General features: G+C 35.4%; 1 protein-coding gene across 11 annotated transcripts in view; it reads right to left on the bottom strand.

Moving 5' to 3' along the window:
* Positions 1–4091: 4091 nt before the first annotated feature.
* Pms1 (PMS1 homolog 1, mismatch repair system component) overlaps positions 4092–27013 on the bottom strand; it is a 108318-nt gene continuing 85396 nt past the window's right edge. For 8 of the 11 annotated variants that reach the window (XM_074071261.1, XM_074071260.1, XM_020172397.2 and 5 more), the window contains 7 exons: positions 25539–25661; positions 24850–24993; positions 23821–24689; positions 13563–14048; positions 10314–10444; positions 5729–5889; positions 4092–4453 (listed from right to left, as the gene is read on the bottom strand). In XM_074071261.1, the coding sequence (XP_073927362.1) occupies positions 4289–4453; positions 5729–5889; positions 10314–10444; positions 13563–14048; positions 23821–24689; positions 24850–24993; positions 25539–25661 (2079 nt within the window). In that variant the 3' untranslated portion in view covers positions 4092–4288. Of the gene's footprint in view, positions 4454–5728; positions 5890–10313; positions 10445–13562; positions 14049–23820; positions 24690–24849; positions 24994–25538; positions 25662–27013 lie in introns of those variants that run through there. The other 3 variants (XM_074071263.1, XM_020172401.2, XR_012447302.1) reach the window with 3 other exon arrangements.

The following is a 27013-nucleotide window of genomic DNA, read 5'->3' as shown; positions in this document are numbered from 1 at the left end:
TGTCTACCATCATAAATCAGCTTCAATGGAGACACCTCTTTTTCATCTTTATTCCATACGGTCTAAACCGAACCCTCAAAAGTGATGAAGGCCTCAACTACTCTCAAACTTAGGTTCCACAGAGCTTTAACCTCTTTTTGTTTAAAATCACTCAACTGTGTGAGTTTTCAAGTGGCCTGAAAATTCCGGCTCTCTTAGTTTCTATACTTTGGCAAAGTGTTCTCAAACTTACTTTGTGTTTATTTGCTTAAAATTTTTACTAGTTTCTCACATGCCTTAAGAAAAAAATTTCCAAATCCTTAAAAGCCTGAGACCATTTATGATCAAGGCACTGCCTATTCTTCAAATCCAATCTCCATTCACTTCATTCCCTGCACTTACCAAAGCACTGGCACAGGCAAAACCCCTTTTTGCCTTTCTTCTTTTTTTCGTGGATAATTCCTTATCACCCCTAAGAGGAAGCACACCAGACTTTCCATAGGTTTCTCCATGTTTGGAATGGGTACCCCTCTATGCACCACACACTATGTAACCTTTTCAGACATCCCAATTATCTTTTCCCTCTGTAGCCAAGGAATGTCTTCTCATTAAGCAGTGTGATAATAAATGGTACCAAATAAAGAAATGAATATACAAAGTTAGAGATTTTGAGTACAACTTGAGCAGGGTGGAAAAATCAATTACCCCTTGTCGTCCAGATTAATTTAAGAGCTTTTGTAAAAAAGTGAGCTAGGTCAGAGGGATTTAAGTATGGCTAATAATTAGACATAATTAGTTGAAAGAGGTTATTACAGATTCTGCTGATGAATACTTAAGATGAAACAGAAACAAAACCAAGAAAGTTAGAAATGATTGTGTACTTGGAGATTAAGTTCAGCATCCTAATTTCAGAGATGAAGAAATGGATGTCTACAGCAGCATAGAGGGTGAGATCTTAAGTTATACCTTCTTTTTTGTTTACTGAGATGGTAGACTTTAGTGAGTAAGAAAAAATCCAGATTTCAAGAAATGGACTTGAGCTTGTTAGGGGAATTTAGATCTTCATAATAGGGCAGTGGCTTTCCATGTGTGGCTCTTTGACTAGCAGCATCAGTATCACCTGGAAGGCTGTAGAAGTGAAAATTTTCAGTCCCACCCCAGACTTACTGAATCAGGAACTCTGGGCACAGTGCCTAACAATCTGTTTCAATAAGTCTTCCAGGTGATTCTGATGCATTCCTTAACTACTGAGACAGTATTCTAATAGAGAAAAGATATTTGCATTTATGTGGAGAATTTTAAGGAAAAATAAAAATTGTCATCCAAAATCAAGTAAACAGAGAACAACCTCAAAACAGTGAGGATGACAGTCCATTAGTGTGTTGCTAGAATTATGGGAAACAATGAAGATGACTTTGAACTTTTAAGATTTAGGTGAAGTTACCAAAAGATTTAAAGTTAACTCTTGATTATTCAAGCTTATGAAGAGAAAAGTTGGCGATCTCAAGTCATTCCCAATTTGGTTTTGCACTCAAATTTATTTTTTTCAGTATTTACCTTTAATGGTATTATCAACATTTGAAATGAAATTAGTAGAGTAGGAAAATACCTATGTGCACTCAGGTAAATGGTTTAATTACTTTAGGTTTCTTTTTCTTACATGTAATACTGACTGGATAAACTCAAAGATTCTTGTTTACCCCTAATGCACCAATTCTAGTTTATTTAAATATTTTAATATCATCACTTATTTTAATTTGCCTGTCAACTCTGGTGAAATTAGCAACCAAACAGTTCGGCATTTCATATGTATTATTTCCTTTGCAGTTGTGCTATGAAGAGTTAACCTATTTTTAAGGTGTAAACCCTAACCTGTATTTATTTAGGGGCTCTTGCTCCCCACCGGCTTCCCACTTTCCAAGAGACTGGAGGAATCTTGCAAAAATATGAGAATAAAAGTAGTGATGAGTCAAGTGTTTGGTTAAGAAATGCAGGCTGGGTGGCACGGATTCCATTTACTGCAACCTGAGCCCAAAAAACTCTGGATAAAAAAACCCCATAGAATCAACCAATGAAAACCAGTGTGTCATCGCAATCTGGGCCCGACCTTTCTCATAGACAAGACTGCGCTCCGGACGGCAGCCGTGGTCCCAGCCAAACGCCGGTCCAGGGGCCACAGGCCTCCTCCTCCTCCTGAGGAGCCCCACGCTGCTCTCAGGGCATTGGAGGGAAGTCACACCTGAAACTCCTCCTCGCAAGCCAAGGCTTCTTAACACCAGAGCCACAGAGGAGCAAACGGTTAGAGTAAATAGCCCTATAGCCTTTCTCTGGACATCCCTAGCTCCCAGCGTCCAGCGGCCGTTACCTCCGTCCGGGGCATCAGGTCCTGCCCTGGCTGCAGGTTCTGCCCTGGCTGCAGGTTCCCGTCATCTTGCCCACGGGCCGTGCTGCGGCTGCGGCTGGCTGGTGCGGTGGGTTGAGGGGTGAGAGGAGAGGCCACTGCCTGGACCCATGTAGGGTCACTCCATCCCAACCCGCTCCTGTTCTGGAAAAAGCAGCACTCACCCGCAGGAGAAGCCCTGGGCTCCATCACAAAGACATTGCAGCCCAAAGCTGATGTAGTCAAAGAAACCCTTGGTAAACGTGGTGCCAGGTCGTGTTTTATATTCCCCCACCCCCAAATACCCATACTTTGTGGACACAAGGACCGTTTAGGCCTATTTCTCACAGCAGGCAGCGTAACAGTGGCTAAGAACAGTGTAAATGCTTAGTGTATGTAGCAAACAGTGCGGCCATCACTACTAAAATTATTTTGACAGAATTCAGGACTGGAAAGAAAAAACCGAGCTTCTCCTCCTAAGAGGCTGTTGTGGGCCCAATACTGACTAAAAAATGAGCCCACATGTTTGCTTAGGACTGGTGCAAATGTGCAATGCAAGTGTTCTGTCTCTTGGTGAGCTGCTCTTCCCTGCTTCTACTCAATTAAAAAGGATTACTCCCAGGAAGGAGCTTCATACTTACAAAGGAGTCATGGGGGAAAAAAGTAGTATTTAAGTCATGGGGAATACTTGACTTTGGCAAGAGGAAAGGTTGAGCTGCAGCAGAAGGAATTCCAAGTATTAAAACTTGTACCTCAGCACAAAGATCTTAAGAATTTAAAGTCATGAAAACTGCAGATAGTATGTGGAGACAGTGTATCCAGTATAACATACCTTCCTTTACACAAGAAACACATGCATTAAAAATCATGTTTTTAATTTTTTGTAAAGTAACTATTGGTACACTATGTGACTTGGTTTTTGAAAGAACACATGTGCAAAGATGATCTTAACCTAGATTTTCTGTTAAATTTTTTTTTGAGAGCAGGCACTGGTGGTTCTGACTTCTAATTCTACCTACTTGGGAGGCTGAAAGGGACAAGAGTGCAGTTTGAGGCTGCCTGGGTAAACTGTTTGAAAGACCCCATCTCAACCACTAGTGGTGTATACTTGTCATCTCAACTTAGACAGGAGCCTGAGAGTTTGGGAGACTGGGTTCCAGGCCAGCCAGGACGGGAAAAAAAAAAAAAAAAGTTTCAGAGACCTCACCTCAATGGAAAAAAGCGGAGTATGGTGGTATGCACCTGTAATCCCAGTAATAGTGGGAAGCTTAAAATAGGATTGTGGTCCAGGTCAGATGGCAAAAATAAGAGATCCTATCTCCAAAAGAACCAGAGCAAGAAGCTGGAAGCTTGGCTGGACTGCCTGCCTCACAAAGCACAAAGCCCAGAACTGCCCACAATTTTTTTTTTCCCCCACGTGTTGGCTGACAAATTTTGACACCAAAGATCAATAGTTATCATTTAAGAAAAAGGCAGCAACATCTAAGCTATTATCCTCAAGATGGAAGTAAGTGGTAGGATTTCAGAAGTTCTTTCTTTTAATTTTGATTCTCTCATTCCTGTCCTTTAGTTTACTTTAACCAAGACTGACAACTTCACTAGATATGCCAGCTGAGATTGTGAGATGAGTGAATTCTTCCTGCACAGGGCTGACCTAGCAAATCAACCATTCAAGAACAGTACCTTGTATTCCAATGTGGAGTCTAAAGCTTATAATTATTATGAAAGCTGATTGTGAGAATAAAATAGACTATTATTAATTTATTTAAATTTTTTACAACTTTTCTCAATATACAAACAAGCTAGAGAATCCTAATTTATAAAAAAAAAAAATCACTTGACACATAATACAAATGGGTTTAAAAACTGACTCATTTTTTTATGACCTAATCAATTTCAGTAGTAAGTAATTTTCTTAAACACATTTAATCACTGAGTTTCTGGAAGATAGGTTAAATGATGAAAAAATGGGCGACCATGAACACACCCTTTAATTTCATTTCCAAACTGGTTCTTCATTCTGTAGATAATATTTTGGATGTCCTCTTTCGGTAAGTACATAGGCAGTTGTCTAGACAGACGCACAGCTTCTCCCTGTGAAAAGAAAAGTCATATAGTTTATCATGATATTCCCTGAAGCAAAAAACATGCTATCCTAGCGAGAAGTCAGTAAGTTATTTTCATCTTATTCACTCAACAAATATTTAAAATCATCAACTATGTTATAGGTTCTGGAGATATAGTGGCATACAAGAAAACAAGATCCTTACTCTTGTGAAATTTACATTCTAGTGAAGAGAAACAGAAAACAGATAAAAAGACAAAATTTTAGTAAGTAAATAATGCAAAAAATAACACTGGGCAGTATAATAAAGTGACTGTGTGGTTGGGATAGCTTGCTTGAAGAGACAGCATTTAAAAGCTTGTATTTAGCTGGTAGAGTGACTCAAGTGGTAAAGTATGAGACCATGAGTTCAAACCCCAGTACCACCAAAAAAAAAAAAGTTACCTTTAAAAGCTCGTATTTAAATTAACTATCATGCGAAGATAATAGGATAAGGAAAGCATTTCAGGCAGAGAGAACAGAATGTTCAACCTAGGCATAGCACAGTTAAAGGGAAGAGAGGATAAAGCTAAGAGAGTTAGGCAGGGGCCACATCACCCTCTAGAACAGTGAGCAATTTGGATTTTAATCTGAATACACAGGGAAGTAACCAGAGGTTTTTAAACAAAGCCTGACATGCACTTCACAATTTAAAACAATCAGTGTGGCTGCTGTGGGACATATGGTTTGAGGCAGGTCAAGAAGAGAAGCAAGGGGTCTTGCTGACAATAGTCCTCATTTCTCAATTGTAGTGGATGCCTTTTAGAAAACTAAAACTTCCATTTATCTTTCATCCATTTTCCTCTCCCTTCTTTTACTCTTGAAGAGATTAAGACTTAGAATATTACAATTAATTTTAGACAAGTCTAAGGTATAAAGGCTGAACAATTTGGAATCTATTCTAAGGGGATTACTTATGGAAATTAGGAGAGAGGGAGGGAGGGGGAGGGAAGGGGAAGAGAGGGTGTGTGTGTGGGAGAGAGAGAGAGAGAGAGAGAGAGAGAGAGAGAGAAAGTAACTTCACTATATAATCCCCTCATCTATAAGACTCTCAATATGTACCCAAGAAATAATGTTATGCTAAGGATCCATGATAGAGTTTACCACAACCAATGAAATGAAAGTTTTAGTGTTTTTTTCACTAGTATTCTCTTCTTGAAAATAATTCTTTTTAGAACCTACTTTACTATTTATAAACCACTTTATTATGGAATAATTATGAATCTTAAAAACCTAGCCAAACTACACAATCTAATAGTATGCACCTCTAAATAACTTATCACTTTGCGAGGTCTACATTCATAAACTTCCTTTGCATTTTTGTTTAATATAGCATTAAGGATTTCTTTTAAATCCATTACGCCATAGAATGGGAGGCAATCAGCCATTCCTTCTATTTCCAAGTAGTTTTCAGTAATGGAAGCTCCTGAAAGAAAAAAATAAAAACACATATAGACATAGTTAGGTTAGTTTAGTTAAAATTATGTTCCAGAACAAGTCCATTAAAAACAAAATCACTGCTAGAACATTTAGTGAACATTCATCAGGATTTAATATAGTCAGGAAAAAGTTTGTTCCTTAGTTGAAAAACAAATAGTAATTTCCCATAGGATTTCACATTAAGTCATAACTGCTCATTGACACCACATGTGCTTTATATAATTTAATCTCAGATACTGCTGGTCTGCTTCTTACATCTGCTTAGAATATTTTTTACTTCAAAGAGAAAATGAAGTCCCATGATATTTATTAAAATAAAAATGAGTTAAGTGTTTTAGCAAGTGCTGTCCTTCAAGTTCTACCCTATTCTTCTAATACCTAATTTAAAGATCTGAGTTATTTTTGTGATTATTTAAACTTACAAGTTATAAAATAGGCACACAATAACTTATTAATATAGAATTAATTTGAGGAAATGGAATGCTAACATTTTTAAATTTTGTATTTATTTTTTGGCAGTACTGGGGTTTGAACTCAGGCCTCATGCTTACTAGGCAGGCACTCTACCAGTTGAGACTCCACCAGCCCTTTTATTTGTGTTGGTATTTTCAAGATAGGGTCTTGCAAACTATTTGCCAGGGCTGGCCTTAAATTGCAATCCTCCTGGTCTCTGCCTCCTGAGTAGCTAAGATTATAAGCATGAGCCACCAGTGCTCAGTTGCAATACTAATATTTATTTGAAAAATTTTATTAGGACAATGCTTACAGCTGACTCGTTCTCTATTAAGCTATTTTAGACAACTTAGTCATTAACACTAAAATTCACATGACTAGATGTATAATTAGATAATCCATAACAGCACATATTCCACAGTATTAAATTTAGCTTTAGAATACATGATATTGGGAGATTGCAGAGACTGGTCTATATTGGCCTGTATTTCTGTACCAGTATTCTTAATATTGAAATCCAGATCATGCTACCAAGAAGAAAAGAAGAGTCCAATTTTTGATTAGTAACTATCAATGAATTAAAAAAAAAAAAAAAGAACTGCAATGTAAGTTGAAAAGTTTCAGATCCTGAGACCTCAAGATAGAGATCAGATGGAGATTAGACTCTCCAACCTGTTCTCAGTCACTGACTGTTTTTTAACCTGGATGGCAGATACAATGGCGGTAGACTAAACAAAGCAGGTATTCCAGTGTTTTCCCCAGGAAAAAATTGGAAAATAGTATAAGATTATGTATCATCAAGCATTAAAGGATAAGACACAGAGTTTGAAAAAGGGAGACTAAGTAGTTGGAGCAGCAAGAGGAACTTAAATGGGACCAGAAACTATATAAATAGGAAGCAGCAGAATATTCTGATTTACATCTCTTTTACATATTTCTGTAGATATGAAAATATCCAAAGTCAGGCATTGTGACACATGCCTATAATCCCAGCACTCAGGAGACCGCGGCAGGAGGAACTCAAGTTTGAGGCCAGCCTGGGCCTACACAGTGAGACCCTGTCTCAAAACAAACAAAAAGAAACTGACAAAACAAAAAGTCAAAAAATATCCATCCAAAAGATTTTTCATTATTTCTAGTTCTATACATTTTATAATATGATTAGATTGAAAGCCTAATACTAACTACATCTGCCTTGAACAATTATACACATTTCACAGAATTGCTTGTGGATATGGACAAAAAATATTTAGCAACAAATGAGGAAATTGAGCAATATTTTAATTTCTCTATTTGCAAAATCAGATATGGAAAATTTAAAGGCATTTGAAACTCTGCAACAATCAACAGTCAAGTTTCTAGGACTAAAGGTGCAGCTTAAGTGGTAGAGTGCTCTCTTAGCAAGCACAATACCCTGAGTTCAAACCTCGATACTGCCATAAAAAAAGTTTCCATAAAATTCTGTGAAATGCATTCTAATTTTCACAGAAAATGAGTAAATAGTTTGATAAGTTTTTGCTTTGTTAAAAAATGGAATTCTTATCATAATGTATTGATGCATTACAGAAAAGCCATTCTTGTCAATAAGCAAAGCTTTTAGGGTCACATTAAGAATCCTCTTTTTCAAAACCAGGTATATCTTTCTCTCTTTCAAGTTCTTTTATCCTTATCTGAATATTTTTTTGACAACTAGCAAAATGTTGATTCAGAGTTAGTGCAAGAAAATTGCTAGGCACTGGTGGCTCATGCCTGCAATTCTTGTTACTCAGGAGGTGTAGATAAGGAAGATCGCAGTTTGAAGCCAGCCCAGGCAAATAGTTCATGAGACCCTATCTCAAAAAAATCCATTGCAGACAAGTGCTGGTGGAGTGGCTCAAGGTGTAGACCCTGAGTTCAAACCCCAGTATTGAAACAAACAAAAAACAAAAAACCACTAAATTAGGAAGAAGTAATCCTTAAACACAACTTAATAAAAAAATAGGAGAAAAAGACAAATGAAATGAAGAAAGCATGAGTGTCTCTGACTTGATCTGTTACTGATGAGGGAAAAATTCTGGTGATAATGTACGTAAAGCTAATTTCAATCAAATCAAGTCAGATTAGAGATGACTGTCTTAATCATTTTTACACCTTTGGTGCCATGTAAAGCACCTGATATTCAATAGGATTTAAAAAACACTATCAGTAAGGTAAGAACTAAAAGCAACTGTCAGAGAGGAACCTTCTGGGTAGCTCAAAAATAAACATGCTCTCAGAGCTGATAGGACAGCTATCCCAATTGTTAAAAAAAACCAAAACCCCCCAAAACTGCCTTGATAACATCTTTCATGGGAAAAAAAAAAAAAGATACTTGTCATCAATGCCACATAGCTAACTAGAAAAACAGATTAAGAATAAAATACCATCACGCACCTTGTTTCCTATATCAAATTAAAAGATTCCAGGGGCCCTGAGGAAGAGAATTCTAGAACTACAAGAAATGAATGCAGGTCAAGTCCTAAGGAGGTGCTGGAGGATGGGAAGAAGAGGATGTTTGCCATTGACCAGAACTATGCTCACTGATGTATGTTATCTCAGTTAGTGCTCCCAATTACTTTGTGAAGTTAATAATCCCAATTTTAATAAGAATTCCACATATAACAAATTAGTTAAGGGTTAGGGTCTAAAGGAAGATTGGGTTCAAATTCTTGTTCTACCACTGTGTCCTCTTGACAAACATCCCCATGCTTAGTTTTCCACCTATAAAAAGGATACAGTAATAAAACTCACTTCACAAACTATTAGGAAGATTAAAAGAATTAATAATAATACAACTCTTAGAACAGTGTTCTGTATATAATAGTTATTTATAGTTGTTGATGAGGAAACAATGAAACTAACTGACTTTTCCCCAAACACATTGTTTTTTAAGTGGAAGAGTTGGGATTTGGATAGTCAACCTGCACCCCAAATCTAAATAACTAGTTAGGATATAACTAACTAGTTAGGAAATAACTGAGGTAGGAAGGAAGAAGTTTAGGATGGGCATTTTTTAAACTGCAAAAATCAGGTGAAATTACTTGAAGTTTGGAACATCAGAATATTTTCTACAGATATACCCTGTTACATGCTTTTGTACATTGTTGTTACTTATATTTTATCTAAAAAAAAAAAATTCCCTTAAAAATCTTTTTCTACATTTTGGGTATGACAAGTTTAGAGGCAGGAAGGTAGATGAAGTCATTCCTCATGGTGCCTTGTGCCATTTGATACCAGATGAAGAGGAACAGGACAGGTCAGCCTAAGAACCTAGGGCAGAGGCAGTTTAGTATGGAAACTATAAAAGAACAGAGAAGGAATAAGCAAGCAATACTGAATTCTCCTAAGACACATACACTTCACCCAATGAATCTCCATCTTAAGCAAAGAGGGTTATCAGTCTTTTAGTAAGGCCATGGAATCATTTCATTCACTCTCCAAATAGTGGATATTTATTTGGCAAAATAAGTAAATACTTTTTAAAAAGGGCAATAACCAATTATTAGGCTATCCATTCTTTCTTACTCTTTCCCCTCCCCATTCTTCTTTCCTCCACTCCCTCCCTACCTTCCTAATCTCCCTCCCTTCCTTTCTTTTGGTGGTAGTGGGGTTGAGCTCAGGGCCCTGTGCTTGCTAAGCAGATGCTCTACCATTTAAGCCACTCTGCCACCCCTTACTATAGTGGTTATTTTTCTTGAGATAAGGTCTCGCTTATGCTCAGGCTGGCCTGGACCACAATTCTCCTAATTCTACTTCCCCATGTAGCTGGGTGCATGTCAATGCACTTAAGCCATTGGTTGAGATGGGAGATGGGTGGGTCTCATGAGCATTTAGCCAGGGCTGGTCATGAACCACTATTCTCCTGATCTCTGCCCCCCAAGTAGCTAGGATGTATAGGTTTGAGTCAGGGTGCTAGGCCTACATACTTCACTACCATACCTGGTATCAATTTTATCTTGAAGCCATTTGCTGTAAGACGAGGATCAGACAGGTAAATTGATCCACTGTATCTTTGGTCATCTGTTGTCATTTTATATAAAGCCTCTAAATAATGAGATCCATTAAAAAGACTGAAAAAGAAATTATAATATTTTAAGTTATTAAATATGCAGATTGAAATATAAGAATTTATGGAAAAAAGTTAATCCATTCTTTTAAAAAATGCTACCACTAACCAAAATACAAAGGTATAAGTAGCCCTGTTTCTGTTAATATTTTATAGAAGACCTACTACACTGTACAGAAAGATCAGAATAAAAAACAATTTCTATCTTCTAGAATGTTACAAACTCAATGTAAATTTTTAAAAACTGGTTCTCTAACATAATACAAATGAAAACTACTTACAAATAATACCCTTTTAACAGACCCAACAAATTTTAAAGAATGATAAAACATACATTATATTGTCAAGTTACTCAAGGCTTTTCAATAACAAAAGATTAAATACACATTTTTTTCTCCCAAGAACTTACAAATTTATCAATTCAAAGCCTGGGAGAGCTTCTTTCAGTCTATTGTAAGATGGCATATGAAATGATTCGGAGTGGTGTAGGCTCTAAACAAAATTCTGAGGAAGCCAAAAATTATCTAGGGTACAAACTGACCTCTCACACTGGTTTTAGACTTGGTCAGGGTACCTTTTAATATTCACTGCAAAAAGGTGACATATGAGTGGTGATCCTTTTCCCATTCATCCAATGTGTATTTCAGTGCCTACCTTGTGAGAGATAGTCTTAGGTTCACAAGCACAGTCCAGGATGATGTGCTGTTCCGTTATAACCCTCTACCTCTTGAAAAAGCAAATGGAGTTATGTCTTTCTTATCAGTTCTGAGTGGCTAAAGACTCCACTGATCTTGAGAACATGTTTCACAGAGAGGAGAGTTATCAGATGTACTCTGTCTCATCTAATTCTCAAAAACCAAACACAGAGCTGGTGGTAATGATAATTATACAGTATATAAATTAATATTACAGGCTACAGTTAAACAGTCTGGATTGAAATCTTGGATCCACTGCTTATTTACTAACTGTGTAAGCCTAGGCAAGTTATTTAGCTGTCTTGTGGTGTTTCAGTTTCCTTATCTATAAAATATGGATGATGGTACCTACTTCAGGAAGTTGCTGCCAAGATAAGACTGTGAAAGGACAGGCAAGGTTTCTGTCATACAGTAAGTGCCCAGTATCAGCCACTTATTGTTCTTGTGAGGACCACTTACTATTTTATTGATATCTAAATTGCTCTACTAAGAGGTAAGCTACACAACTAGCATTAGAAATCTGGTGAGAAAACTGAACCCAATCCATAATTACCCTGCCAACATTGTGGGATAACTGGTCTAATGCTCAGTTTTGAAAAACTTGTAGCATTAACTGTGAAGGGGAATGCCACATTTCAGAAGGGGGGAAATAATTTTGAATTATGTTTTGTTACTGTCAGTGATCAGTCAAGAAAGATTTTCTTTCAGGAGAGTACGGCCAAAGTAATAGTTTTTAATGTATTTCTTTTTGAATAATGACATCACACAGAAAAATGTTTTTAAAAAGCTATTTTGGACATGCAAAAAAAGATCTTTGAAATCTAAGTGAAAATTTATGAACACCATTCAGAAACAGCCCTGGCTGTTTTTGAGAGAACATACAGAAAAAAAAAATATCCGGCTTTTGAACTGTTTTCTAATTCTTCATATGACAGTTTCCTATGCCAATTTTAAGAAAATACTATGAAAGATACTGGATTTTAGTTAATGTGGTTACTAAACAGATGTTTTCCTGTGTTTTGGCCCTATCTCCCCCCTTCCCATGGCAGTGTTTTAACACATTTTATAAAGGATTTCTGTTTTAAATTTAATGGTTCTATTAAATAATATGTCTTAGTGAACAAATTCTATTTTTTAAAATTTCAGATTTTTATCTCCTTGATCATGAGTCTTTTTTACCTGTGTCAGACTGAAAAAAGTATTAAAAACAAAAAAGAAATGTTAACAGGTCAGTTACTGCTTGTTCATTTGTAGAGAAAACAATTTTCTCATATAGGATATAAAAAGGAAACAGCCCATTTTACAACCAAAGATAAAATTAGTTCAGGAAGCAACTATCAATGGATGAAACCACTGATTGGGTGGGGGCAGGGAGGGGGCTAAAAAAGAAAAAAAAGGAAGGCTGGTGGGAAGCTCTAAGGTAGAAGATCAGGCTATCATCCTCTGCACTCAGTGATAAGTAACCTCACCCCACCCCCACTTTGGTAGTACTTGGGTTCTAATTCAGGGCGTTGTGTTTGCTAGGCAGGTACTCTCCCTAACACTTGAGCCATACCTCCAGCATGATCAGTGTGTTTTCATGCAATGAAATATAAAGCACAGAGCTCCACCTATCAAGATGTCATACCAGAAAGTAGAATCCAAATCTACTGTATCTTTCTGAGATAACTTCCAATTAAATATAGTGGGTGAGAAAACAAAAAAATCAAACACTACCAAAGAGAAGAAAGAGACAAGAGAATATTCCACTACATAAGTGACTTAGTATCTGTAAGAAGTAATGGTATGCTATTAAGAGACATAACCAAATGTTGTATATGGAATTTGTAGATACAAATGAGATTAAGAGTATGAAAACAGACATTCTGAGATGATGAGGAACAATTCCAAGGAACTACTATATAAAGTATGAAAAATCCATTTGTGGTTAGGTAAGAAAATGGTCATTTTTGAGAAAGGTATACTGAAGGATGTAAGAATAGGAATTGTCTGATGTACTTTCAGGAAAGAAAATGCTTGTGTATACACACAGACACACATACACACACAAGAACAGATAAAGAAAATGTTGTAAAACCCTGATAACTGTTAACAAAAGCATTTTCTGTATACTTCTGCTGTGGTGTATGTTTGAAAATGTTAAAACTGCAATATTAAAGGGAATCATTCACAGCAACCTAATTTCAAAATTATCTTAAAGTCACTAATGACAGGAGAAATGAGCTTGATATTTATTAAATGTGGAAGAGAACTACCTAGAATACTCTGAAGTTATTTATAAGCAATTAATTCCATTAAAGTTTAGGAATAAATTTTTAAAATAGTTCTTTAAATATCACTTACCCTACTAGAAAACAACATTCAACTTTTGGCCTTCAAATTATTATGAATAATATCCTTAAGAGTTAAATTATTACTTCATCATACCTTTCTGTTAATATAATTGGCTTTTCCAGTGGCTCAGCAGGGAGTTTATGGTTCTCAAGAAGTCTCTTAAAGAGCAGGGCTTCTTCTACTCTATATGGATTTAGTAACATTACCTCTGTTTTGGATGTAATTAGCCATGCATCAGGAAACCTAAGATTATGAACCAAACAAAGTTCATTCTTATCTTGTAAGTCCAATTTCTTTTGTTTATCAAAATTTATCTTTAAGTTTTCCATAGAAAACGGGATCTCTACTGTTTTAATATTTTTGCTTCTTTTTTTTTCAGTTTGGGACTGAAAGAGCTCATCAAGTTTTGGCTGATTAGATAATGAGGTTTTCAACTTGTGTTTCTGCACCAAACTCCATGTGCTGGTAGGTTTTATCTTTTTCCTGTCATCTTTCAATGATTTTTGTGACTCCTGTTCAATGGCTTTCTTCATTTGAGTATTGTATCGTTCCAAATCTTTAGTAGCCTTTTCTTCATATCTAGGAATGGAGGTAAAACAGAAAGATAATGTGAGTGATGGCCATTCCAAAGTGACTAAGATGTCATAGTTAACAAAGATCATAATCAAAAATATATTAATCATCTGAAGTAAATTTATAAAAAATAAAGAACTGGCATTCCAGTTTCAATAATGACAAAGAAATGCATATTTGGCTAACCCTCCTGTGTATAATTATTCTGAGCAACATATAAAAATCAACAATGTCACCGAAGAGCAGTTGAAAGCAACTTAAAATAGGAATAGATTTACATTTATCTATTTTTCCAGCTGTGACCCAGAGGACTGCCCCAGCATTAAAGGAGCGAGGAGTGGCAAGAACTCAGTCAGAAAAGCTGCACTCTTACCAGCCTGAGTCATCAGAACACACAGCTACTTGCTTCTAGAACAATTTGAAACTGAGAGAGAAAATCCCAGAAAATCCCATGTGTGGGCGCCTAGAGGAAATCAACCATTAAAAGACTAAATGAGCTGAACAGAGATTTCCGTCACTACCCAGTACAGGGGAAAGAGTTTGGAGTTTCAGTTACACATGGTGTTATGGCTTGGTAAACAACGTGAGCTTTCAATTAAAACTGGAGGAGAGCCATGAACGAGGTAAAAAAAAAAACAAACCCTATGTCCTAGAACTAATAAAGTTGCCCTAGGACTAAGGGCAAAATCCTAAAGTCTCTCCCTAACAAAATGTAAAATAAAGCCCCACAACCTCAAGATGATCTATAATTTAACTATCTGGTAGAATGAAAATCAACACTTTTCAGAAGAAGAAAACAGAATCCAGAGTTTTAAGCATATTACTCACAATGCCTATTATATAACTAAAAGTTACAATTCAAGAACAAAACAAAAAATGTGAATAATGGTCAAGAGAAAAAGTGGTCAGGAGAAGCCAATTTCAAGATGACTAAGATGATATAATTAGCAAAAACAGAAATTTAAAAATAAATGTTTAAGGACTTAGGATGACCATAATAGAAGGGGAAATAGAAAGAACAGAAGGAGTAATCTCAACAGAGAAGTGGAAATTATAAAGCAACAGCAACTAAAATAAAACAACTGAAACAGAAATTCTAGGAAAAAACCAGTATATGGAATGAAATACTCACTGGGTAGGCTTAATAAATCAGAGATGGCAAAACAAACAAACAACCAGTGACCCTCTAGACAGAACAGAAGTGATCCAATGTGAACAACAGAAAGAAAAATTAAACACTTCAGTGACCTACATATTAATTGGAATCCTTAATAAAGAATAGAAATTTTGAAGGAAAAACAATTATGTAAAGCAATTCTGGCTAAGAACTAGCCAAACTGGAGAAATACAACAAATAGATACAAGAATATCAGTATATCCCAAGTAGGATAAATGCAAAGTCATCCAGTTAGATGCATTAGAATCAAATAGGTGCAAACTAAAGATTAAGACAAAATCCTAAAAGCAGTGAGAGAGGGCTGGAGGATGGTAGCTCAAAGAGTAGAACAAGCACTTGCCTAAGATATGTGAGGTCCTGGGTTCAATTCCCAGTACTAACAGCAATCAGAGAAAAATGAAAAAAAAAAAAAGATACAAAAAGGGAGAAAGGGTGAGAGGGAGGAGGTAGGGAGGGAGGGCAAATGTAGAGCCAGATGACAGTGAAATCTTTTATGTGGCAAAAAGAATTGAGAATTTGATTGTAACCAGCAAAATGTCCTTCAAAAAGAAGATTAAATAGACATTTTCAGGTAAAACGGTAAGAAATTTTTGTCAGAATCTTTGCACTATTAAGAAATGACACAGGGCTAGGAAGTCAGAAGAAACCATTCCAGTTATTTATGGTTTCCAAGTAGTATATGTTTTACTGTAGTTTGTGATTTTTCAGGTCATTTTGTGGAGCTACTGAACTCTTGAAAGTTCTAGCAACATACACCTAGATTTAGATATAACCTATCTTCATGAATGTTCTGATATATGGAAGGTAATTTTTAAATTTGTGTCTTCTGGTATTTTTCCATGTTTTTGAAACCATTTTTATTATAGTTATTATTTTAGCTCTCTGGCACACTTGTCAACAAATTACTGCTCAATCCAAAAAAAAAAAAAACCCAAAAAACCAGAAATACCCATTTATGGGGCATAAATGTAATCATATTTATCAGGCTTTTACATTTTATGTGAGATAGTATATAACTAATGCTAACTAGATTATGGTAAATTGAGTGCATAAAGTACTCAGCAAAGCAAAAAATAATATAAAGTCAACAGAGGAATTAAAGATGCTAAAATATATTCATTTGACCTTAAAGCACCTTTCTTTCCTCCCCAAAAAAGAGTGGAACAAAACAGAAATGTGATACAGAAAATAGGAAAATGCCACACCTAAACTGACAGATATCAATTATTATGTTATATGGACAGAGTTAGTGAAGCTGATTTAAAAGTAAGTCAACTTTATTTGCCTACAAGAGTTATATTTTTATAATGATAAAGTGTAAAAGAAAGAAAAAAAGCATGGCTGGGCTCAGTTGCTCACACCTTAATCTCAGCTCCTAGAAAGGTGGAGCAAGGCCAACCTGGGGAAAATGTAGGGAGACCCCATCTCAATCAACAAGGTTGGCATAGTAAACTGTGCTTGTTGTAGGAATATTGCAGTGTGAGGCCAGCTCCAGCCAAAACGTGAGACCCTACTGAAAAAGAACCAGGACAAGAAAGGGCTGAGGGCATGGTTCAAGTGGTAGAGAGCTTGCCTAAGCAGGAGGCCCTGAGTTCAAACCCATACCAAAAAAAAAAAAGATATACTATGTAAATAGTAAACATAAGAAAGTCAGAGTGGGACTGTTACACAGGTTACTCCAGAGGCACCTGCACACCCATGTTTATTGCAGCACTATTCACAATAGCCAAGTTATGGAAACAGCCAAGATGTCCCACCACCGACCAATGGATTAAGAAAATGTGGTATCTATACACAATGGAATTTTATGCAGCCATGAAGAAGAACGAAATGTTATCATTCGCTGGTAAATGGATGGAATTGGAGAACATCATTCTGAGTGAGGTTAGCCTGGCCCAAAAGACCAAAAATCATATGTTCTCCCTCATATGTGGACATTAGATCAAGAGCAAACACAACAAGGGGATTGGACTTTGAGCACATGATAAAAGTGAGAGCACACAAGGGAGGGGTGAGGATAGGTAAGACACCTAAAAAATTAGCTAGCATTTGTTGCCCTTAACGCAGAGAAACTAAAGCAGATACCTTAAAGCAACTGAGGGCAATATGAGAAGGGGACCAGGAACTAGAGAAAAGGTTAGATCAAAAAGAATTAACCTAGAAAGTAACACACATGCACAGGAAATTAATGTGATTCAACTCCCTGTATAGCTATCCTTATCTCAACCAGCAAAAACCCTTGTTCCTTCCTATTATTGCTTATACTCTCTCTACAACAAAATTAGAAATAAGGGCAAAATAGTTTCTGCTGGGTATTGAGGGGGTGGGGGGGAGAGGGAGGGGGCGGAGTGGGTGGTAAGGGAGGGGGTGGGGGCAGGGGGGAGAAATGACCCAAGCCTTGTATGCACATATGAATAATAAAATAAAATAAAAAAAAAATAAAGTCAGAGTGGCTAAAGCCACTTTCAAGAAGTAAACCTGTAAGATATTAAGGGGCCATTCAAAAAATATAATAATCATTACCGTGTATGCGCTAATAACACAGCCTTGAATTATATGTTGTTAAAACAAGACCTGAAAGTAGAAATAAATCCAGAATCACAGTTGGAGACATTAATACCCCCTCCCTCAGTAATTGGCAGAACTAGACCCAAAAAAGGTGCCACTAAAGCTACAGATTTTAGCAATACTATCAAATGCTTCAACTTAATTGACATTTTAGAACACTAACAACTGCAGAATCTAGATTTTTTTAAAGAGAACACAGAACATTAAGACAGACCATACAGTGAGCCTAAAGTTTCTCAATACTTCCAAAAGACTGAAATCTAACTAATTTTCTGTGTTCATGTTAAATTGGAAAAAAAATCAGGCAAAACCTCAAGTATTTGGAAACTAAACACAATTTTATTCTTAATATCCCCAAACTAGAAACAACCCAAAGGCCCATCAATAGGACTGAATGAACAAATTTTGAAATACTTATAAAACCCAGTATTACTCAATTCAAAAAAGTGAATCACAAAAATATTTTGTGAGGGGAATAAGTCAGATACATCATATAATTTTACACATATGAAGTTCAAATACTAGTAAAAACTAACCTAGTGTAATAGAAATCAAAACAGTGGTGGTCTATGGAAATTGGCGAGAGTGGCAGGAGCAACTGTTTTTGGAATGACGGAGATGCTCCATCTTTTATTGGGGGTGGTATTTATATGGGTTACATATTTATAAAAATGCACTGAACTATCCAGTTAAGATGTCTGCATTTCACTTAGGTAAATTTTATCCAATTTAAAATGATTTAAGCAAGTATTAGGGCACAGATACTCAAAAAGAAAAATAAATAAGGAAATGATTAAATAGTCAATTCCAGATCTGAAGAGTTTCTTATATATTTGCTGTAACATTAATATGGAATAAACATTCTCTGAACATTACAAAGGAAAATCTGCATACATTAATACTCCACTTAGTGGATACTAGTAAAATTATAAAGTCACAAAAATAGCACACAAAGTAAAAACATATACATTAAGTTTATAAAGGTTTCACAGCTAAATGTTAATTTTTCATTATAATTTTTATTTTAGTGTCATCAGTGAAAAAATAAGTTCCAATAAACTACACTTATCAAAACCACTTAATTTCATTCAATTTCAAAGGTGTAAGACAACGGACATTTCAAAATTATACTGGGTAAAAAGTTATTAGGTCTTTTCTTGCCAGTAACAAAAGGAGTAAAATGAAACTTCAAAGAGCCAAAGACAGTCTAGCACAGAGGTAAAAAACTGAGATACCTGGGTCCGATTCTCAGGCCTAAGCTGAGGATAGGGAGCTGTATTTTTAAAGAGCTCCACAGGTGATTCTGGTACATAACCGGAACTGGAACTATGGCTCTGTGATCCATAGTTCAAAGTCCAGATTCTGGAGCCTGGCCTGGTTCTGCCACTAAGTAGCTGGGTAAGTAATTTTTCTGTGCCTCAGTATGCTCATAGTAAATAATCATAATAAGTCTACTGTTATTATTTTCTATCAAGAAACACCAATCTAGGACTGGGGATATACTCAGTGGTAGATTGCATACTTAGAATGCACAAGGTTCTAAGTAAAAGAAAAGAAAGAAGTACACATCCTGTAATGAATGAGTCATTTGACTAAAGGTTGCAATTAAATAACTGGTAAAATTGTTTTAACTAAGTTTTAAACTTGGGACTAGAGAAATTAAGGTTATTTTTAGTCTCCTGCTATTAAGAAACTGGCTGAATTCTATTAGAAGTAATAAGCACATAACATTTTAAAGAAAAAACGTGGATATGTTAAGGAAATAAAAGTGTTATTACAACAAAGTTGCCATATTGGCTACACAGTTCATCACATCTTTCCTACACAAGGTCACAGCTTTCTCAGAAATCTGAGAAAGAAAATGCTTGTTTGCTTAGCAAATGACTAGATGTTGAGATATTTATGAAAAACTCCAAGGTGCAAGTCAAAAGACTATTGTCCTATTCTCTCAGTTTGTAATTCATGAAAATACTTTTATATTTTAATAGCTATTGGGAGAACTGTTAATGAACGTTAAACATGAGACTAAGAGAGAAGATACCACAACCTAGCATGCAGTTTGTACTCAGTGTATATTTGTTGAATGAAGAAATGTTAGCAGAATAAGAATGGGAAAAAAACCTTTTTTGGGCCAGGCATGGTGGTGGTTCATGCCTATAATCACAGCTGTAAGGTAGGCATAGGTATAATTGTGGTCCAGGATGGTCCGGGCAAAAACACGAGACCCTATTTGAAAAAGTAGCTAAAGCAAATAGAGCTGATGTTGTAGCTCAAGTGGTAGAGCCCTTGCCTAGTAAGCAAGGAGCCCTAAGTTCAAACCCCAGCACCGCCAAAAAGAAACACTAAAATGAAAAATGACTCTTTTTGGTTACTTATTATGCAAAGTTCATACTTTTTAAGGTTATTTTCTCACTTAGATTATCAAGTTCTTGATTAGTTATATAAAACACATGATTTTCAATAGTTTACTTTCAAAGGTACTAAAGTAAGTATTTTTAGCTCTTGATATTCAAAATTCAAGATTTTTCCTGTGTGGTGGAAAATGAGTTCAAGACAAAGGTCACCATTGTAATTAATTATAATGTGCAAATTTTCAAATATGGTACTAATCTTTTGACTTTTTCAAGAAGTCAATTTAAGTAGGTCCTTGGGAAATATAAAAAGTTCTGTCCAAAAGAATATTAGGCAAATGTTAAGTAAAAACAGCTGTTACCTTTGTATTTAATGTCATTAAAGAATTTAGCAACTTGAATGCAAAATACTTATACTGATTTTACCGGCAGGCAATGATGTTTTGAGATTAAAGATTATATTTAATTATAATGTTGACTTTTCATTTCCAGTAACACTCCAATTCCAATAATACTCCTAGTTATAGTAGAAATATATTTATAGCTACTGCAAATGAAAGTGCAAATTAACACCAATCAACTGAGACCTCCTGAGGCATGGCACATGTAGATATAGATTATTCTAATCCACTAGAGAAAAGAAGAGGAAGATGGGGGGAGAGATGTCCAGAAAATTACTAAAAAATGAGAGATAATATCCCTTACCTCAAAGCCAGACCCTTTCATGATCTGCACCCCACCTTTTTTGCCATACTCCTTCATATTCTCTTCCTGTCATGGAGGGGAATTTTTAATTTCTCTATGAACACCGCAATCCTTATGCCCTAAAACTATTCTGGTTAATTTCTATTAATGGAAGCAATTTTCTGTCCAACATGCGAGAAGCATTTTCATAACTCCATATATTTCCTTACCTTAAAACTTACCATTCTATGATTATTACATATTAAATTGACTCTTCCTTCTTCACCAGACTTATCATTCATGAATAGGGTAAGTATGTTTTATTTATAACTGAAGTGACTACATGGAATACATAGGGCCTTGTGGACATAAAGCCTTCAATAAATATTTAACTGAAGGAAGGGAGTGGAAAGCAGGAAGGGAAAGAGGGAAGAAGACAAAGAAAAATATGAATAGAGAAGAAGTGAAGAAAAGGAAAGAGGGACTGAAGAATGGTAGAAAAGAAGTCTACACTCATATCCCTTAATATTTATGGTAGAATTGAGGGTCATAGAAAGAATTTTAAGGTAAAAATTGGAAGAGAAGTAGTGACTAGTGTGCTTCCTAGGTATAGAATCATTTTTGCTCTACCTTGTCATAAATCATGATTTTGGACTCAGCTGATCATGGTCAAAGGAGCCTTGACTCTAAAATAGCATTTTGTGAAATAAAATTAGACCTCTCATTCTAAGACACATATGTTTTCTTATCTGATTTCTATCAGATAAGAAATAAAATTAGACCTCTCATTCTAAGACACATATGTTTTCTTATCTGATTTCTATTTCTGGAGTCCAAAGTGAAATAAATCTTGACTCAGAGCAATGAAAAATGTCATTCACAATAGAGTAATTGCTTTTTACAGATTAAAAACTCTGATTATATTAACACAGTCAGAAGTCGTAGGTCTTGTGTTGGAACACTCAACATCTTACTTAATCCTCCCAATAATCAATGATCTCTTGACCCCACTGACTCACTTGTGTACCTGAGGGCAATCTGACACCTTGAGAACTATGGGAGAAACTGTTGCAAGGCTGCAAGGAATGGCCAGAAGAATACACTTCCATCTTAAGGTGTTACACTCTCCTTACTTTAATAAGAACTGGAAATATCTATGTTTTTTTTCTGTTTTCAGACAAGTGTCAACTGATTATCTCTGTGGGCAATGCAGAGAAGTGTCAACTGATTACCTCTGTGGCATGCAGTTCAACTTTAATGGGATTAGTGTATTTAAAAGTTAAGTCTATTCCTTTCTTTTTTCCTTTTTAACTGATACGTAACAATTGTACATAGTTATGGGGTACCATTTGGTGTTTCAATAAAGTTCACTCATTTTTAAACTGCACAACTTTCTTACTCAAATAAAAGTATAGGCAATTATAATTTTGAATCTTTATGTGCAAGATGATTCAAAAGGAACTTCTAAAAATCTGACATATATGAAATTAGAAACTTGAACATTGGAAATATTTGATGTATTAAGAAAGCCATGCTTTTTAAAAGTTCTGACAAGTGTAGTATGGTTATGTTTAAAACAGAAAAATCTTTATAGCTTAGGGATACATACTGAAATACTATGGAATTAATGATATGCCTAAGATTTGCTTCAGGAAAATAAAGGAAGAATGATGGAAAGTGGGTGTAGGTGTGCATGAAGCAGGACTGACCATGAGGTGACAGTCAGTGAAATGGGGTAATGGGTTTATTGTACTGGTACATTTATTTGATGTATGTTTAAAAAAAGAATAAAACTCAACAATCATCTACCCTTAAAAAAAACCTGATGAGAGAAGTTAATTTATGAAGTCTTTCCATTTAGGTATTAATAGTGATCTTTATTATTTTAAATTGATAGTAAATTTTAAAAATTGGTTAAGCATTTATATTGCTTATCATAAAACATAAACTCTGGATGATGGATCACATTAAAAAATTTCCAGGTATTTGGCACAGTATTGAGCCACTTTAGGTAACAATACATAACTGGAGGACTTTCTGGTTGGCTAGATTACTCAAAGCATATTTTATGTTTATATAGTGTTCTAAGCCAATGAGAAACACCCATTACAGCCGCTATGCTTTGTAGCACATACCTAACATCCCAGCCACTTGGAAAGTAGATGTAAGAATATCATGGTTCAAGGTAAGCCCAGGGAAAACTGGCACAAGACCCTATCTGAAAAACAAACTAAGAGCAGAAGGACTAGATTCGAGTAATGTTTTAATCAGAGATCAAACCATCTATTCACATACCAAAAATACCCACTATAGTTTATAAGTTGCCAACAAATAAGTAATTTTTAGGGGCTGTTATACTGAATAGAGACAGGTATTAATAACACTAAAGTGACTATGCAACAATGGCACAATTCTTTGTATAGTGTTACACATTTTGCAGGCCAATTTTATAAAGGGAATAGTCAAGATACAAAAAAACACCAATTTTTAAAAAATTGCTCTAACATGAAATCTTATAGAAATTATTTAATTTTATGTTTGAATCATCATACATTAATAATGCAAGGTGATTTCACTGTGATAATTCCTTACACGTGTACAACGTACTTGGAATGCAAAAATCTCAAAAAAAGGTACTGCAATAGAAAAGTTCTTCAACATATATCAAAAAAGAAACCGAACAGTAGCTTTAAATTGAGAAGAATGGAAAACCTTTTAACAACAAACTTAATAACTGAGAAAGCAGTTAAAGCTTGCACCAAACAAGCAAAAGAGAACAATCCTTTCCAAAATAAAAAAAGCAAAACAGCACCCCCCCAAAAAAAACCCCTCTAAATAAACAACAAAAAATTTGACACCAATAAAGATACTTTAGCTAAGCCAACAGGCACTTTCCATTCTGCTTTTCCATAAATATGAAGTTAAAAAAATGTAAACGTGTGAGTATAGAACAGAAATCACTGAACATTCAAGTCACATGCAAGCTCTGGAAACTTACTTCAGCTTTTTCTCTTCACTCAATGTCTTCCACAGTTCTTCAATTTGTCCTGTTGCATCCTCCAAACTAGTCTTAGGATTTTCTGCGAGAAACTGAGCACGATGATCTTGGATAAAAAGGGCACTTGCTGACAAGGGTTTCTTGATTATTCGACTGCTAATTAAATCATAGGCTGTAAGCTGTCCTGATTTGTTATCTATTACATTTGATTTTTTACTACAAAAACCACCACTGAGATTCTTTTGCTCAAGGCCTGGATGGTTGTTATTACTAACTTTGCATGCTAAACCTTTTTGAGGCACTACAATTTTCACAGGTTCAACACTCTCTCCCACTGAATTAAGTACATCTCCCTTGCTCCAGTCATCTGCACAAATTTCCAAAGACCTCTCAGAAGCCGCTTCTTCATTATTTCCCCCACCTTCATCTACGAGGCCTTTACTGACACTTTCTAATTCAGTATGCTTAGTAGAACCTACAAAACAAGTTTTACTATATTCACTCTGGGCACCGTCCCATGATAAATTATTCATTAGGATTGTGTCCTTATTAATGTTAGAATTTTCACTACTAAAATTATCATCACAATGGTCACTAATATTTATCTCGTAATTTAAATAGTGATTAATGTTATTTCTAGATTCATCATTATGTACAACATTTTGGGAAGGAATAGCTGCAGTATCAACATTTGGACAATTATTTCCAGATGATTCTATTTTATTAAAAAGCACATCTGTTTCTGCTGTTTTACTAACAACCATGTCAGCTGAGGAAACATCTGTTTCATTATTTTCATAAGAATTTGTACTAGGTAGTGGTCCATAACAAGTCGTCATCAGATTTTCAAGAGCAATTAAAACAGATTCCTAAAAATACAAATTAACAAATATTAGAGATTAGGAAAAAACACAAGATTTAAATAGCAAAAGAAAAACATAAACAAGCAAGTCTTTTATATCAAAATAGTTATGACTGCATAAGTTTATAAATAGCATAAATTAACAACAATTATCTGAAAAGAGTTACCTTATTCTGTAATAATACTTGACTTTTATCTGGTGTTAAATTTACATCCACATCAGCTGTAGGAACATCTATTTTCAGAAAGAAAATGGGATACAAACGAGTAGATTCCTTTAGACACTTCAGATTGTAATAATGTCGGATTAACTAGAAATATATGTAAAGAATAAAAGACAAAAGTACTATGTAAATAAAGATACTACTGACAACTTTAGAATACCACCAAAAAGAGCAAACTGAATTGAGAAACTGAGTAGACAATACTGCATATCCAGAAAAGCAGTATTTTAGTAGTAGTAACACTCCTTTGGAGGCCTTGAACCTACATGAATTACAAGCATTCACAGGAAATCCAAAGCATCCAATTCAATTGGATTCATGGTTAAAAATCAGTCACCGGATGCTTTGAAGACCTGGAGATCAAATCAAAACCCTGCTAACTTTCCCTAAGAAAGTTATTTAACATTGTTTCCTATCTGAAAATGGGGCTAATAATGCAATAGAGTTGTCATGAAGAGGTACTGAGACATCATGTATCAATATGCAGCTTAAAAATGATATTCTATCTGTTTATCACCTTCTTTTCTTTTATAGCAACTTCTTACAAGTGGTCCTTTGTAACAATTTGACAAATGACAGAGTTAGTTTTTAATTTCTGATCCAAGGGATACTTTTTTTCTAAAAGTGATTACCTTTAATACATCTTTTTGATGTACTGGTCGACTATTTATAAAGATGAAACTTCTCTCTGGTGTTGAAAGACTTGTGGAACTGCGGTCTGCATCTTGTTTTGGAAAAAATCCACTTAGATAAATCTATAATTATAATACATAGGTACAGAATATATAATGTCAGCAATGTCATCCCAAAGCTCTGGCTATATAAAACATACTAAAAGGTATAAAAAGTAAAGAACCAGACTTTGACTTAAGGTCTGAAGAAGCATATACCTTCTAATAACCATGTCTAGAGACTCAGACTTGAATAAACTGCTGAAGCATACAAAAAACAGTGTTCTCTGCCTCTCTTTTTATAACTCCAAAGAAAAACTGGCATTAATAAAATCTTCATAAATGGTCATAATTTTAAATATTTAACTGTCATAGGACAAACAGCATCTACTCTCTGATTAACCTTAACTTCTTCCTTTTTAAAAATGTGTTTCCTCACATTATGACTTTTCTCTGTTTGCCCTTTTCTCTTCAACCATCTTTTCCCATAAAGTGGTAGCTGTTTCTATCTTTACTCTCAGTATGCTAAAAAGCCAATCTTACTGGTTTTTCAATTTGTTTTAAAAAAATTCTTTTACTCATTTTTTTCTTTTTTGTGGTACTGGGGGTTGAACTCAGGGCCTTGCACTCCTAGGTAGGTGCTTTACTACTTGAGCTACTCCGCCAACCCTTTTTGCATTGGTTATTTTTGAGAGTTAGGGTCTTGCTTTATGCCCAGGCTGGCCTGGAGGCTGAGTCTCTTATCTGTGTTTCCCTGCGTAGCTGGGATGACAGGTGCTTGACAGGCAAGTACCACCATGCCCAGCCACTGAATGAGATGGTGTCTCCCAAACTCCCCTTCACCACCCCAGGCTTAGCCTTGAATTGTGATCCTCTCCATTTATGTTTCCCTAATTGCCAGGATTATAGGCTTGAGTACAATACCTTCCTGAGGGCTAATTACTGATTGCATGTTCTACTTTATTTTTAAAAAAAGTTTTTGGCAGTACTAGGGTTTGAACTGAGGGGCTCATACTTGCCTTGTAAGTGAGCCATGTCCCCAGAATTTTATCTTCATTTTTGCTTAGAGAACTTCCTAGGAAGATTTTACTGATTACTTACATGCTATCTTTCTCTACTCTACAAATGAAGAGGAGAGAGAAAATGAAGGATACTAGAAAAGACAGAGAAGAGAAATTTAAAGAATGGAAGGCAGGAACATGTTCCTACTTACCTCTAGCTAATTAACACAGTTAAAAACAATATAGAGAATTCTTAAGAACACAGGCTAGAGCTAGACCATCAAAGTTTAAATCCCAGCTCCACTTCTAGCTATGTGATTTTGGTCAAATTACTTAGTATAGACCTATAATCTTATCTGAAACAACTGGAAATAAATGTGTTGTTAATCTGTTCAACACCAAGAGTAAAATTTTAGTTTAGGTTAAGGAAACAAA

The sequence above is a fragment of the Castor canadensis genome, chromosome 4 (assembly GCF_047511655.1).
Source record: "Castor canadensis chromosome 4, mCasCan1.hap1v2, whole genome shotgun sequence".
Lineage (NCBI taxonomy): Eukaryota > Metazoa > Chordata > Mammalia > Rodentia > Castoridae > Castor > Castor canadensis.
This window is presented reverse-complemented; position numbering and strand designations above follow the sequence as displayed.